The sequence below is a fragment of the Girardinichthys multiradiatus genome, chromosome 20 (assembly GCF_021462225.1).
Source record: "Girardinichthys multiradiatus isolate DD_20200921_A chromosome 20, DD_fGirMul_XY1, whole genome shotgun sequence".
NCBI classification, from domain to species: domain Eukaryota; kingdom Metazoa; phylum Chordata; class Actinopteri; order Cyprinodontiformes; family Goodeidae; genus Girardinichthys; species Girardinichthys multiradiatus.
Genome location: NC_061812.1, coordinates 39,840,470 through 39,857,603, shown reverse-complemented (window position 1 = coordinate 39,857,603; position 17,134 = coordinate 39,840,470). Strand labels below are relative to the sequence as shown.

The window sequence follows — 17,134 nt, the reverse complement described above, 5'->3', positions numbered from 1 at the left end:
TAGGGACACTGCTCCGATCACTGAGCAGATAATCTGGTTTCTGACATGCAATGCATACAGATTTCAAAGCATGTACGCCATCTTGCAAAAGGATTCCCTGAACTTCACATTTTGTATTTAAAAGAAACAATGAAAAAGCAACTCATAATCATGAAGGAAAATGAAACGTGGTTTGCAAAACCTTTCACAAATAAAAATTGGAAACATGTAGAATACATGTTGACAGATTATCCCTCCTGAGCTATGGATCCTAGCAGTTCCTCCAAAGTTATAATTGCCTGTTGTTGCAGTACTCATGTTTGGATAATGGTTATAACAGTGCTCCATGAGATCTTCTAAGCTTATGATATTGCTTTATAATAATGAAGGCAAATAAAGTAAATGGAATAAATACAATTGTGTGTCATGGATGTCTCATATTTGGATTATTATTTGTTAAACAATCCTTTGAAAATCATGTATTATTTCCATTCACTTTCCAATTATGAGCAACATTGTATTGCTCTATCACACAAAACTTCTTAAAAGATGTAAAGTTTATACTTTTATTGTGACAAACTGTGTAAAAGCTTTCTCTACCTTTTTGCACTCTGTGATATTGACATATAATCAGATCTGTTGGGGAAAAAGGCCTTTGTGTGAACTTTGACTGCACTTGTGAGTTTTGCCTGAAGCACATATTTATTAATCGTGGTCTGTGGCTGAACACATTCTCACATTCATCCAAGAGGCTTAGAAAAACACAACCAGCTTTATTGCTGTCTTCCTTAATTTGCCTCATAACACACACATCGTTCTTTCTTTGTGGTTTTGTTTTTTAAATGAAGTAATTTGCTAATCAGAAACCTAAAAACAACCAAGATTCTTTCTCTGTCATGTTTTTATTTTAGGGTTTTGTTATCATTGTACAAAAGCATTATTTTTCAAAAAGAAATGAAATCAAATGACATGAAGGAAGATCTAATCAGAATCAGTACATTTAAAGTTCACGGTCCACACTACAATGTACACATCAATTAGCAGAGAACCTGGAAGCCTTTATATGAGCCCAGCTGTTGTAGGTGAGGCCTCATTTAAATAGTCTGTTCTCAAACGTCCTCCTCTGGCTCGGGCGTTCTCTGCCGTGCTGTACGTACAGCAAAAGATGTTTCCCTAAGATAGGGGTATACACACTGAATTTTTTGCTCTGCTTCATCTGGTGACATGCCTCTCGTCTTCACTGCGCTGTTTTGCGTCTCCGCGTTGTCCGTTGCAACCAAAGGAGTGTCTCCACCGTTGACGTTGGCGGCCTGGCTGTCAGAGGAGCTATCTGAAGATGTGGAGGACATGCGGGACTTGCTCTCTAGGCTCTCAAGGACATGTCGAAACAGCCCGTTCCTGATGGCCTCCTCGTTGTTGTTGCTTGCTTACATTTGGAGTTAGAAAGTAACATGTTATTAGTAGTTCAAACTTGCTTGATTTGAACTGTGATCCAGTTTCCATACCTGGCAGTGGGGAAGACAGCACCCCTTCTTCCCCCACAGAACTGAAGAAGACATCCACAGGATCTTGATCAGAGAGGTCTATAAGCTCCATCTGGTCCAGGAGGTCCACGTTCACTTCTATGGAGGAGATGCTGCCGATGGGAGCTGCAAAATAAAAGCAGTTAGCAATGTCTTATTTGTTCATGCAGAAGCCCACTACCAAACTCCAACTTACGTCTCCTGTAGTCTCTGATGCACAGGTGTGCTGAGGACAGGTAGACGTCTACTTCATGCTGGAAGACCTCCTCAAAGAAACGCTGTCTCTCTCTAAGCTTGAGCTGCTGTGCTGATTCAATGTCTGGAAGCCTCTGGGTATGCTCTGTCTCCGCTGGGAATCACAACAGCAGGACAGGAGGTTAGACATTATTTCAGCACATGTAATACAGTTTCCAGCAGCTTTGTTCACTAACAGTAGTAATAAGGCTCACTGCCCAGGGCCCAATTCTGTCAGGGGATTCCAGGTACCTTCAAGGATAAAGTACCGGGAAACTGCATTTAAACTAAATTTAGGTCAATTCTAAACTGAATTATTCTACATTAACAGACATTCTTAAAAACACTTTTTGATTATTGACACATTTATTCTATTTGCAAAAACACAAAACAATTGCATTTTCAAAGTGTTTTGAGAAAGAAAACTGCATTATTTGCACAAACTGCATGGCTGTGTGTGGACTTAAGGCACATGAGATATATCTGATTTTAGATGCCTTCTAATGGATGAGCTCTTATCAAACTAGATATGCCCACAGACCTCTCTGCTTTCTTTAGTAGGCTACTTCCCTCTTCTTTCAGAAGCCAATGTTCACATTTCATTTCTCTTACTTATTTTTCCCATGCATGAAATGTCTACTGACTCCAGACTGGTGGTGGCTTTTGATACTGGTGATATAATTCACTGACCAGGGGGCTAAACTGTCAGAGGGCAGCACATGCAGTCAGCTTTCTATTGCTTTTTGTCATATCTATTGATGGAGGAGTACGTGCCCCCCCCCCCCCCCGCACCCATCTTTGTGATTTAGATCAGGGCTTTATGGTCACTCCAAAACATTGACTTTGTTGTCCCTAACCCACTTTGTAACTAATTTTGTGCTATGATTAGAGTCATTTTCTAACTGGAATACCCATTGGTGCCCCGAGCTTTAATTCTCTTTGCTTCAATATTTTCACATAAAGTTTTTTCCTCATGATGCCATCTGTTTTGTGAAGTGCACCAGTCGCTCCTGCGGCAAAACATCCACACAACATAATACTGCTACTCCTTTACTTGAGCTGTGATGTGGTTCTCAGGCTTGCAAGCTTTCTGGTTTTGCTAAAAAATGTAACAATTGTCATTATCCAACATAGTTCAACTGATATCAGCCTCGGAGCTTTGCTCTCTCGTTTTCTGCATTTTAGTGGTGCTCTCTATTATAAAGTCACTTATGTGTATTTGTACAATTTAAAGATATTTTCTATTTCCATTTATATTGCCAAAAAAAAGCTTATAATCAGAATCTTTTGATTCTGATTATGACTGAACTCTTAGGACATATCACTAAAAATTAAGGTCTTTGTCCCTAAGTGCTTTGGCAATTGTAATCTTGCTGTAATCTTGAAGCAATGTCAGCCTATGTCACAGCACAGGACTTGCTTCACTGTGCAGAATTGACACTCTCTTCAGCCAGGATCTTCACAAGATATTTTGCTTTTGTTAAGCTAAACACATTTCACACAAAAACACTTTAATCTAATGACACAGAATGGCATGATGCATTGATACCTTACATGCTAACTGCTTAGGGCAGCTGTTCCTTCAGTAGCGCTCTAAGCCAGAAGAGGGCGCTGTAAGTGAGCCTAAAAAGAACTGGACTTCAGTTTGTATTGAAAGAAACTGCTACTCAGTAAGCCTACATCTAAAGTATGTGGATACTGAGTTTTTAAATCCCCGTATTTATTATCTGTGTGAAAATTCAAGCTTTACTGAGCTCCTCACTGCAATTTATAGACAGCCACACTTTGCTCACCCACACATTATCAGTCCTGCTCTTAAGATTCTGAGGGGAACTGTGAGTCCTCTCTCTAAGTTAATCCTGTTTGAGAAAACCATGTGATCCCATTTTCCTCCTCATCAGCATCACTGTAATACAACCCAACTGCAGTTCCAAAGTAACCAAGTAGAGATGTGAGCTACAACAGAGCAGTAGTAAAAACTAGGGATCTCTATTCAGGTTGCATATTTTCAATAAATAAAAAGAAAGTTGCCAAAAAACATGTAGGCTAATTATAGAAACTTGAATTAACATCTGTGGTCTGTGGATACTTTTATTATTAGTCATCTCCATCAGAACAGTTTTTGAGTTCGGAGGAGCGATTACAACCTGCAAACAGTAACATAACTGCTTGTGACAATATGAAGAAGTTTGTGATTGCAGGCTTTCTGTAAAGGGCCTGTTATTAAGTAAAGGAGCTCAGATGGGGCTGTAAAAATCTCCATCTCTGGAAACGCTAAGGCAGCAAAGCTGATGTAAAAAGAACAACTGGTATCCTTGTTTGGTGTGCTGCATCAGCAGTGCTCCCCATGAGTCATGACCAGGCACACATTTGCAACAAGAGAAGCTTGAGTCTGAAGTAACTGACAGCTTGTTGACAGGGACCGCAATCAGAAAGAGAGAGCTTCCTGAGGAAGACTGAGGACATTTCAAAACATCAGTTATTGCAAACACCACCATCTTAACCTGTTTTCTATTTTTTTCAATAAATAGTAATGAAGTATTATTTTCTCTCTTTTTCTTATCAGATTATCGACACATTAAAAAATGTCGAAAGCAATACATTATAACTGGTTGCATGAATACTGATGTGGCATCAGACCAATTGAGGAACCAGTCAGTGATGAGTTGATTTAAAACATCCACATTCTTTTTGTCAGATGGAGGTTGAGTGCAAAACAAGAATCTTCTTTCATACTGTCTTGCTCTAAATGTAGTTTTGCTCTACAAAAAGGATATCGGAAGACAGTTGCGTGATTAACTTTATTAATTCCAGATTCAACCCAGCTTCAGAGTAGGCAGGCCACATTGATGTTACAGTAACCTGTCTGTATAACCTTCCATCACGGTTCGTGTGTGTGTGTGTGTGTGTGTGTGTGTGTGTGTGTGTGTGTGTGTGTGTGTGTGTGTGTGTGTGCGTGTGTGTGTGTGTGTGTGTGCGTGTGTGTGTGTGTGTGTGAGAGTGCGTGCGTGCGTGTGTGTGTGCGTTTGTATGTGTGTATGATGGTGAGTGAACATATGTGTAGAAATAAATGTGTATAAATAAGTATGTTAGCCCTGAGTGGGTGTGTGTCTTTTCTTTTGTTTTGTTTTGTTTTGAATGAATGAGTAGCAAGTGGTCATTAGCTGATTCATAGTAGTCTTATTTTTAGTTGCTGGTTGATGTTAGACTTAATTTATTTCCTCTATAAGCTTTAGTTAAGGTGTTCATTTTCCATGTTGATATATTTTTTCATTTTAATAAATATCAATCATGAGAAAGTATAAAAATGTACTCTTTTAATTTTAAGTGTGATGTTAACTCTGGATAGATAAAAAATATCCTTCAGAAAGTGAGATTCTTCTTCTTTGGAGATGCTGACAGAGTTATTTTTATTTATTTATGTTTACCATAACTTATAAGTAGTACGTATATCAATACATACACTTGTATTTTTAATGAAATAGTGACTGTGACTTGGTATTGCCAAATACCTAATGTGAAGAATTTTTTTAGGGGACATCTCTGATTGTTACACAATCACAAATGCAGTTTTCCTCAGAGCCCTTACAGGATGTGAGGGAGGCAGCACTGACAAGGCAAGATGTCTGACACAATAAGTAGAGGCTCTAAATGTTTACTGTGTCCAGCTGACAGTACTGTGCCAGGGAAAACACAGGGTTTGTTTTGGACAGCATCTAACCTGAGCTGGATTATATCGATTCCCTTTAAGGCTACAGGTTTAAATATAGCTGCTTGTTTCCCACCCATTTATACTCTGACTGATCAACACATTGATTGTTTCCACTTTAAGCCTGATACCACAGGGCATTTAAAGGTTAGCTGCATATGTACATCCTCCATTTTGCTTCCTTATCTAAGGTTTTCTTTTTTTCCCCACCAGATCATCTCTACTGTTACAGCATCCCTGGCCACGGACGAACCCAGTGACCTCTGAGCACCACAGGAACTCACGTGGGAAAATCTTCAGTCAAAGAAAAAGCTTGGTCGTAGTATCCACAGCTGATAGGCCTACTTGTCAACTCCACACAACAACAGAGTCACTAGTTTCACGGTAGAAGGAGGGTAGAATGTGAAAGATTTCAGTCACTCAGTCTTTTCTGAGTCATTTTCCCTTTCCATGTCCCCCTCTTTCCTTCCTCTCTTTCACCCTGGGCCTTTAGAATCAGAGGTCCATAAGACCAGCTGGACATGCAGAATGACTAGAACAGACAAAAAAGTTTTTTTTCTACAGATGTAGCAGGCCGGATGTGTCTGAATGCCACCCTGCCTTCCCACATAAAGACAAACACAGATCCTCAGCTTAGGCAGTAGTCAAATGAAGGGCCCTTTCAAGAGAAATACAAAGACAGATGTAACAGACTGGGACTGACTGCTCTTCTTAAAGACAACGCAAGTTCCAAGAGTGGGTAATTTGGATTTTAGTCATTTGCTATATTGAATAAGGCTATTCAGCTTTAAAAATCACAAAAAATTCCAAGTAGAGTGACCAGGAAAAAGTACAGTACAAAAGTATTCATGCCCCTTGAACATTTCCCTTTTACAAATCAATTCCAAAGAAGTTGGAATATGCAGTTGCTCAAGATGTGGTGAACCTCGCCCCTTCCTTGCTTGTGATAGTTTTTTTGGAACGTTCTGCAAGCATCAAATTCAAAATAAGTGAATATTTTCAAAAACAAAGATAAAGTTTATCAATCTGAACATTCAATATCTTGTCTTTCTACTGTATTCAGTTGAATATAGGTGTAACAAGGTTTGTAAATCATTGTATTCTGTTTTTCTTTACGTGTTACACAACGTCTCAACTTCATTGGAATTAGGTTTGTATTTACACTGGTTTGTGTTGGGTCTATCATATAAAATTAAACTAAAATATTGTAAGGTTTGTTGTAACATGACAAAATTTGAAGTGAACAGATGTAAATACCTTTGCGAGGGAGTGTAAAGGCATTTTGCTGCGATTAGTATGAACAGCCTGAATTATGCTATCGTTGAATTTTCGCAAAAACAGTGTCATAATGAGGCTGACTACATGAAAGGGCTCAGCATAGCATGTACCAAATAAAATCCATCATCCCTTCATGATGTTGGATCATTTAGTGTTCAACTAAATCTTATCATCTCCTCACAGCACAGTTTCAAGTACACGTACCTAAATGAAAAAGAAAAATCAGGTCACTCTTTGTTTATTGTCTGAATGTCACATGTTTCCCTCCCCCGTCATGTTTTTGAGGAACTGCCCGCTGAGATGGCAGTTTAGAAGCGTCCGCTGCACAAACAGCAGCAGTAAAGCATTGATCCCTGGGCTAAATGAAGGGATAGGAGGTGCTCGGTATTGCCCACAGGCTGCCATTAGGCCCATCAGTGAGCTAAAAGAAAATATGAGCTTAGGAAGCTCCCAGTGACGAAGAGAGGGAGGGTCAAGGCAGCGCAGCGAAGACAAAAAATGCTTCTGAGGAAATGTTTTTCTGTTTTGGATTCTCAGTGGAGAATTGAAACCTCTGGTTAAAAGTTAAACTAAATCTCCTCTGGGAATCATCACGTCCTTCTCCACTTTGATTATAGCATAGTTTGCCACACTCCTCCTTTGGTTCGGTCTGAGCTGAGACATTTTCTGGGAAGTGGTTTTTTTACCCAGCTGGGTGAAGTCATCCCTGTTTAAATAACTCTTGTGTCAGTACATACTGTCAAGTCTAGCATCAAATGATAAAAGGCCCAGTGACTTTCAAAGACAAATGAAACAGGCCTACAGCTTCCCTCATTCTCCACCATATTTAACAGTGGGGTGCTCAGTCCGTCCCGTCTGACCAAAACACATGGGTCCACTTAAGGTCCCAGTAGTGTTTAGAAAACTCTACATGTTTACATTTCTGATGGAAGGATAGAAATGTAAACATGTAGATTTTTTTGGCTGCCTCTCGAAGTTGTAGTTAGGACTTAGTGACCCAAAGATACTGCTCTTTGTTCAAGTTATCTTACACTGAGCTTTGAGAGATTTGTTTTCCTACCTTTACCATCCTGCTCACTGTACATGATAACAAGATAAAAATGGGTCTTCCTTTCCCATTTTGTCTCATCTGTTTTCTATAGGTTTGTGGTTATTTGATAGCTAAAGCATAATAAAGTATAATTAAAGCATTATAAAACAAAAATTAAAAAAAGTACTTTGGTCATAGGAATTATTAATGAATTGCATAGGTTGTCAACATTTGTGCAAATTTTGTAAAAAAAAAAAAAAAATGTATAGTTGATTTTTTTTAACCCTACTCAATAATGTCCCAAAATTAAAGGTTTGATTTTTCAATTTTTTTATTGTGACATGAAATTTTAATAAAGGATTGATATATATATAAGCTTTTTACTCTTTTACTTTTTAGTCTCTTACATTCTAGGTGATGAGTGAAATATATTTTCTGTGGCCCTGTTAGCCAGTCTGCCCTGCTGATTTCTAAACACAGGGTTGTGATTGGACTAGATGTCCTTCCCAATAGAGAAAAGATTTGATCACTCATGGATGCTTGCCGGACTGCGACAAGGCTGGGTAGAGATGCAGGAAATCAAGCAGCATCTGAGGGCAAAATCTGACTGCACTGCATGCTTGCATTTACTTTACTCCTTCCCTAAACTAAAGTGGAACAGTCAGACTGTTAAACATATGTTTTCCTGGGTTCATTCGATTCTTTCGCTTTCAATTTTTGGTTAGTTTACCTACTGCCCTCTCTAAAAAGCTCCTGTTTACAAGAATCAGGTTGCAAGATTTGTGAATTATTAATGACAGATACTGATGTTTGGTTATATACAGTAGTGTGCTAAAGTTTTAGGCAGGTGTGGAAAAACGCTGTAAACTAAGAATGCTGTCTAAAATATAAATAATGATTGCATATCTTAATTAATTTACTAAATGCAAAGTGAGTGAAAAAAATAAAAATCTAAATCACATCAAAATTGGCGTTACTACCCTTTGCCTTTAAATAAGTTTCAATTCCTATAGGTACAATTGAAAATTTGAGAAAGCCAACGTCAACAAATGATATGTGGTTAGCCCTCCAAGATGTTTGGAATAACCTACCTCCTGAGTTCCTTCAAAAACAGTGTGCAAGTGTACCTAGAAGAATTCATGCTGTCTTGAAGGCAAAGGGTGGTGACATCAAATATTCATTTGATTTAGATTCCTCTTCTGTTCATTCGCTGTGTTTTGTTGATTGATAAAAATAAACTATTAACACTTCAAATATTGAAACCATTCTTAGTTTACAGCATTTTTTTTTATACCTGCCTAAACATTTGGACAGTAGCGTATGTGCGTCTTTCCACTGGGTCGACAAAGCTGTGTCCCGCACCATCCACCAACACTGACATCATCCGTGTGAAGCCCGTCCTTCATTACGCCGTAATATCAGGACATTTTATAGGTCATTGTCCTGCACCATTACTATCCATGTGTCCAACAGCAGACCGTCTTGAGTTCTGATTAACACAATAGGCTTTACCAGATGATAAAGCACTGATCCATGTTTGTTTACTGCACTGGCAAATCCTCTTACACAGAATCGTTACCACTGAACAGCAGAGTGACAGCATTTTGCAAAGTGCACAGGGTCTTTGGGGCAGGGCCAGCATAATTGAGGCATGAAGTTTTCAAATTGTTATAGGTATTGAAACAAAACGTTCTGTAAAGAAATAGTTGCCCCCTTGCATTTATTCTGTTATTACTTTTTTGGCACACTTAAATGTTTCAGCTCATGAAACAAATTTTTAATTTCAGAGAAAGATAACCTGTATAAACACTAAAAAGGAGATTTTAAAAATTACAATCGCATCTTCTGTCCAAACCATCCAGGCCACATGTGAATAGTAATCATTATTTCTTTAAATGATCAGTCATTATCATCAATTATCAGACATGTAGAATTAAAAAGTCACTTAAATACAACCTGTCTGACATAAAGAAGTGAGCTAAAAGATCTCATAAAGCAACATATAATTCCCTAATTGGAAACAGTGCTCAAAATGATGATCTGAAACATTTAAGTTTAACAAAAAAGCAGAAACAGAAGAAATCAGTAAAGGGGTCAAGTACATTTTCACACCAATGCACATGCAAAATGCTTTAACTTATTTAATTCTCACACCTCATCTTTTAATGGGACCAACTCCCACACAATTGTGCCAGTTGTTTCTTCTTGTACTTTTGAAGAAGCTCAAAGCTATTTTCACATTATCAAGGGAAATGAGAAGATTTTTTTGTTTAACCAAATAAAACCTCTTAGACATTTTTCATTTTTGCTGAGCTTACAGTTGAAATGTTTTAAGTTAATAACACTACCTGGAATTGAATAAGCCAACAGGTAAGAGCCTGCTGGGTTACCATGATTGGTATGCTTGAATTAACAAATGAGTGTATCATCATGGATTATGAAAATCTTGACTTTGCCAGAGTTGACAGAGCTGTTAAATCTATTGCTGAAATTACAAATATTAGAGTCAAAACTGTAAAGAAATGATTAAAACTTGAAAGGATTGTGGAGAAAATGTTTGAAGAATAAATACAAATCATATAGTTTTTGAAAACCTCCCATTCCGAGTCTCTAGAGAGGATGTAGCCACTTCTGCTTTCCCAACAACTGCTGTGGCAGTGGTGGTAAAGTTCTTGTCATTAGAAAAATGACAAATTTACATCACTGATTTGCATTGGTTGCAATGTGATCATGGATAAGCAGACAAAAAAGAAGGGGGCATCTATTGACCACAGCCCTGAGGTTTGCCTGTGATTGCTGTGACTGGTTTTGATGTATGGCTGCACAGCTTAACCTTCATTGTATCAGGAACCTAAGATCCCACTTATGAAGTCACAACAATCATTAAAACAGAAACAAAATAAGAGTGTTAAATGCGCAATGTGACGCAGTGCAGTAAACAACTCTCCTTCCATTCTTCATTTAGTTGAAATCCAGCAGTGGGGAGCACAACTAACCAAAAAGTTATCTTCGCTAGCCCATATTCCACTAACTAAAATATTAGCTTCGCTAACGCTAAACAGATAAAAGAAATTTGCAGAAGCGTATGCTATCAGTAACCGCTAAGATAACTGTCACCTTCCCTAACTTGAAGAATAACTGAACACTTCATAGCAATTGAAAACTTCCTTCAACTAGTAGCTGCTGTATCACACAATGATGTGCTGACTATTCGAGAAATCCCAACAATAGAAAGAAACAAACTTGTGACATTTGTCAGCTGACTTAAAGTTGGCGAAACATAAATTAGCGGAAGCTAAGCTGCCTCTAATGGTTTCCAAAGTTAGCAGAAATGCTAATCCGCAAAAAAAAAAAAAAAAAGTTTTTTCGTTAGTAGCTCTTAACAGATTAGCAGAACAATGCCCACCACTGAAATCCAGATTAGTTTACACAGAGGGCTGGAACTAACAGAAAATCCAACAAGACCAAAGCAGATTGCAACCATCCTAAAACAACTCCAATCTTAAAAACGTCATAGCAGTTTATGCTAACACTAGTTTACAAACCTCAAAAACTGTTGTCATGTTTAGTCAGTTGTTTATATTGTAGCTCTAGGTGGCAGTGTGTGTATTGAAGCATGTACTACGAACAGAACATCCTAAACCTTTCCAGTCAAACAATCTGATTGATGAAGTAATGTAAAAATCAACTAAACCGCTATGACCTTTTTGAGATTGGAGTTGTATAAAGACTGCAGAAGCTTGTCCACTTCTAAATATTTGACCAATCAAACAAAAGTTGTCAGATGACACACAAGAAAAGGTTTTGCTTTTAATATGGGTTAAGAACACCCTGCAAGAACCTCTAAACCAGAGTTGCAAGGTCAGAATAACATTTTGTTCTTGCACCCCTAAACACACAACAAATTTCTCCCCTCCTGCAGATTACCTATTGGCCTTGTTTGTGCAATAGAACATTATTTGAAGCAAATCATTGTTGGTCAGGAGAGCTCTGAATCAGCAGTCTGCATGTCTGAAAACACTGAACAACCATAGACCACAGATTTAAGGTCACGACCAGCGACGGTAATAATGCCACATTGTTTTGTTATTGTTTGTGGTCAGTTTTTAAGTATAAAATTTATTTTTGTAATATTGGATTTTTGGAAATTAATTTAATATTGTCAGGTTCTGCCATTTTGGGTTTTGTGTTTGTTTACTTTCTCAGTTAGGTGTTTCCTTTGGGTTTAGTAGTTATGTTTGTTTGTTCCTTCTGTCATCCTGATAGTTTTGTTCTCTCTCCTGCTCCTTAGTTTAGTAGTTCTTTCTCCCCTCGCCTATAGTTCCCTTGGTGGTTGCTTTCTCATTTATTTATTACTTAGAATGGTTTTCTCCTCTGGTTATTATTATTATTATTATTAGAACAGTTCTCTTTTCTTGTTTGGCTTTTCTAGTTTAGTTTCTCGGTTAGTGTTTCTGTGCTTGTTTACTGTTAGGTTAATTGTTCTTGCTGCACTCTTCTAGTTTATTAGTTTCCCTTTGGCCTAAGGTTATTATTTACCCAGTTGCTTGTTCCCCTTAAGATTAGTTGTTCTTTCCCAGCCTAGCTCTTTAGTTTAGTTATTCGTGTCCCTGCTTTGTCTAGTTGGTGGTTCTTCTGGATTTAGTTTTGTGTTTGATGTTAGGGTTTTTATTTATATAGGTTTCCTTAGGTCTGATTTCCATAAGTTTAGCTTTTCCCCATGACCCTGTTTAGTTCTTCCTAGAATTACTATTTATGTTAGTTTATGTTTAGGTTTCCTTTCCCTAGAGTTGTCTTTAGTTTAGTTTAGTTTTTTCCTTCTGTCTCTCCATTCTGTAGCTCCCATTTCCATAGTAACATATTTCCTCAGTTCCCTGCAGCCTGGTCCACACCTGTTTCATGTTTCCTCTGATTACCTGCCTCCCTGTCTCATTGGTCCATACTCCACTTCCCTCAGCTTATAAGCTCTCTAGTTTTCATTGTTCCCTGCTGGTTCCTTACATTATCAACTCTTGCTATCTTCCAGAGTTTCTCCTTGTGGTTTGTTTTCTGTTTTACCTCCTGAACTGATGCTGAATGTAAGGATCTATCTGTGTTAGGTTTTTGTGTTTGTCTATTTTCTCAGCTCAGCCAGGTGCTTCTCTATTCATTCATGTTAATTAGATTCCTTCTATTTAGTTTTTATTACTTCGTGTGTTAGATGTGTTTAGTTTACATTTCCTTATAGATCTTGTTTCCCCCAGGTTAATGTCCTTTAGTTCAGTCTCATTGTTTACTTGCTTGTTTTGGTTACCTCCCTGTACTCCCTGCTTATTTGTGTTAATTTAGTTATTCTCCTTCTGTATTGTTTAGGTTGCCTGGTCCCCAGCTGTCTCAAATTCTCCTGATTAGCTCCCCGCCCAGTTCATTAGTTCAAACTCCACTTCCCTCAGTATTTAAGCCCCCTGGTACCTATTGTTTGTCACTTGTTTGTTACTGACTCATTAAACCCTTCTTATCTTATCCACTACGCGCTGCATTTGGGTCCTACCTCATCACGCATTATGACACCGATAGTAAATATATGTTAACAAATAATTGTTTTCCATATGTGAATATAAGCTAAACCAACTATTACAGGCTTTACTTAATCTCTATTGAAGCACCACACACTGGATATAACTGCAGAAGGGAATCCATTAATCGGAGAATTAACCCAGTCTCAAATTTATTCACAGAATCCACTTTCCAAAAAAAATATCGCAAGTGCTAATGTTTCATATAAATAAACCAAACTAACTCACCTCACTGTCATACACTCACCTTACAATATTGAATTCATTGGCTCAGTAGTTATCAGGCTGTCTCAAAAGCACCCTGTTAAAACTATGTGGCTGGTGTGTTCCCAAATCAAATTTTGTTGGTGCCCTGTTTAACCTTGAGCTGGCCCTGTATGAGCTATTTGGTTGCAGTGTTCTGTTTTTTCAAGTAGTTTTGTCTAATTTCAGCCACATTACAGTTGGTAGTTTAAAATCAGGTAAGCTGTTGACAGAAAAGTACATTATTTTTAATTACATTATTTTATCCATCAATATTTTAAAAGTAAGGCCTTTTATATATTCACAGGCGGAGCTTCAAACCAAGTGAGAATCTTGTGCAGGATTGTCACAACTCTGGATGGGAAAGTCATAAGCTCACGGTCAAACATCATAGCCAAGCGCGGATTAATCCTTCAGGTCTTTACCAGAGGCATTTCTTTTTTAGGTTGCATCTCTTTCTGTTTGTGTCGGTACCCGTGAGAAAAAAATGGGTGCAGCTGATCTGTATCCACAAGGCATCAATGTTTAAACTTTTCAGTTAATCTGTATCTTACTGAGTTGTTCCTTCATGCTTGTTAAGCAGAATTACACCCAGTGATTAAATAAGCACTTGGTTGCTTCCAATACAGTAATTATGATGTGTGATGTAATGTAATATAAGCATTGATCCAGGTAATCTTTGCTGTAACAATAATTAATACAAATATGTCTTGAGACTTTGCTGGGAAAAGGTGCCAACTGTTATTTTGTTAATAACAATTTTACATTTTGCCTGCAATGATCTAGATGATCCAAAACTCCAGCTGTGCTTTAAGTGATTTAACATAGGTTTTGACAGATTGGAATATAGTTGTTTGGTTGGTGATAGACTAGAAAATAGAAATACAGTTATTATTAGGGATCTCCCAATCTGAACCCAGGCGTCAGCTTGGTTCCTGATCAAAGCAATCAGGGTCTTTCACTTTCATGTGTGAGCTGACAACAAGCATTTCTGCTAGATTTGCCCACACATGACTAAATGGAATTGCACTAAAAGTACGATAAAAGTATCTATGGTCAAGATTTTATTTGATATTACTAGTTATTATTTAGGTAAATCTTTTTAAGACCCTTAGCCAAACATTTATCACATGTTTTTAGAGTTTTCAGGAGCAAACCTATTGTCATATTCCCTTTAACGGCTGCTATATTTAAAATGCCGTCCTAAAGTACTTTACACACTCCAACAGTGTCCTAAGTTATGATAGTATTGTTATACTAAGGCTACATTCACACTGCTGGTATTGAAGCTCAATTCCAATGTATTCCTGAAATGCAATTTTATTTGCGAGGTTGTTCAAACTACAAATTAAATGCGACCGCCATAAAACGTCAGTCTGAACGGTTCACAACCCCACAGCGACCCGCATGTGTCACACAGCAGCAGATTGTTTACAGGAGTAATAATGGATGTTGGTGTCTCCGTGCCATCATTAGGTTGTTGAGCAATTAAAGCTCACAATACTATGATCACATAATAACAAGATGAAGACAGGTAAGACAAAAGGGAGCAAGACTATTTACAATGACCTTTTGTGGAGCAGTGACTGCTACTTCTGTAGAGAAGTATGTGTGTGGATGCGTAGTCAGAGCCAGGACAATGACGTGAAAGTCGAATGAAATGTGACATGACCGTTCAGACTGTGGACGCTTTGAAAACTATCCTATATGTATCCAATGTAGTACCAAATAAGAAAATGGGACCATTCTGATTTTTTTTTTTTTGGGAGGTAAAAATATTGGATCTGGGTTGCATTTGCCTGTAGTGTGAATGTAGCCTAAGTGCAACAGTACAGTTCAGCACACTTCATAGCATGTGACCAGTGATCACGACAATAACATTCTTGACCCTTGAATTTTCCAAATTGTTTCACGTCACAACCTTCAATGTATTCTATAGAGGTTTTATATGATATACAAACATCTGGAACATCAAAATCTGGAAAGTGTGGCCTGCATTTATATTCAACACTTCTCTAATCTGATACCTCAAAATAAAATCCAGTGCAAGTAGTCACCTTCAGAAGTCAGCAGATGAGTAAAAAGAGTAGGAAGAGGCCTTTCCTTCGCCTTCACATTCCATTCCAAGAAGATCAACTAAAGTTTGTGGTTGTAATGACTTTTGCAAGACACAATAGCCTATTCAGTTGTATTCTTCTTTTTACCCTTATTGCACAGATCTTTGTGTCCTGTGAGATGCATAATGAGAAAAGCATAGCACACACCAATAAACACCTCAGCGTGAAATGTTAGTGATGCTTTAAGCCTATGCTAAACATTTTATCGTCTTTATAATGCGCATCGTTCAGCATCAACTTCCTCCTTATTGCCTGGACCAATTCCAACTCTGAACTTTGAAAACGTCACGATTTGAGAAAAGTATATTCTCCACCCTCTTTACACTCTAACATCCTCTCAACAGCTGAACTGTCTCTCCCTCCAAACATGGCATAATGGATCTCTCTGGTTCATTCATACAAAAATCAAAACGTGATAGAGCAGACTGCATGGTGAAGCTTGCACGGCAACAGATGGGAGACGCCTTCTCTGGAGTCGCGGCCCTGATCCATTTTAGTCTCGTGAAATTTCTGAACTCAATGCGACTGATTCAGTTTCAGGTCCTATCTGGGTCGCTTTGTCTCTAAAAACAGACTGCAGTGAGTCGGCTCTGATGAGATCTGTAGCTACAATCCCATTAGGAAAAAGAGGTCCTTGTCTGTAGTTGTGCTTTGGTCCCTGTCCATTTTTATCTCTCTGTGTGAGTGTGTGAGGGTAAATGCCTCCGCAACCCTGTGCAGAGTATGACCTGTTCATCTTGTACTGGTGAATATGAGTTACAGTGATGAGTCAACATTCTTTCACATTTTTTGGCACTTGAAGCATTTTGGTCTGTCACTGCAGATAATATCAGCACAAAGGCAGCTTTTAAAACACTAGCTAAGCTGTCCCACCGGCTTCCACGTGAGCATGATTCACAAATGGAGCTTATTCTTCACACTAAAAAGTATCGTCACTCCCTGGCTGAAGTATTTATTTAAACCTAATCCTGGGTTTTTGCTGTTTGGACAGACATTGGATAGTTTTAACCAAAAAGTAGGGGGTAAAAAATTGTGACTTAGTTTATTCGGTTGGACACAAGCACAACCCCTCATCATTCTTCACACGCAGCCATTTTCAACTATACAACAACTTGATCAGACTTTACTGAATCCCTTTTACAGGAAATTTTATGATGGTAATGTAAAAGTCATTAGATTGTGTTAATGATTTTAATTTACTCTAGAAAACATGTTTGTTCACATTAAATGACATTCAGGTTTTAGCTGCTAAGTGCTAGCCATGTTCAACATTCAGATTTGACCAAACAATTGATCATACAGTCAATATAGGTAGGTAAAGTAGCTATATTTTTTTTCTACTTAATGTTTTCTTGTAATTGTGTTTCAACAAATTTATTTTTCACTTTGTAGCATTATTTAATAATTAATTTAAAGCTGCTTTGACACTATTACTCATCTAACCATGTACATTGGCATATGTAAAA

General features: G+C 37.9%; 1 protein-coding gene across 1 annotated transcript in view; it reads right to left on the bottom strand.

Moving 5' to 3' along the window:
- Positions 1–862: 862 nt before the first annotated feature.
- LOC124857159 (bone morphogenetic protein 7-like) overlaps positions 863–17,134 on the bottom strand; it is a 47,849-nt gene continuing 31,577 nt past the window's right edge. The window contains exons 4-6 of the mRNA XM_047348296.1: positions 1,699–1,851; positions 1,485–1,628; positions 863–1,405 (exon numbers count right to left, since the gene is read on the bottom strand). Of these exons, the coding sequence (XP_047204252.1) occupies positions 1,089–1,405; positions 1,485–1,628; positions 1,699–1,851 (614 nt within the window). The 3' untranslated portion in view covers positions 863–1,088. The remainder of the gene's footprint in view (positions 1,406–1,484; positions 1,629–1,698; positions 1,852–17,134) is intronic.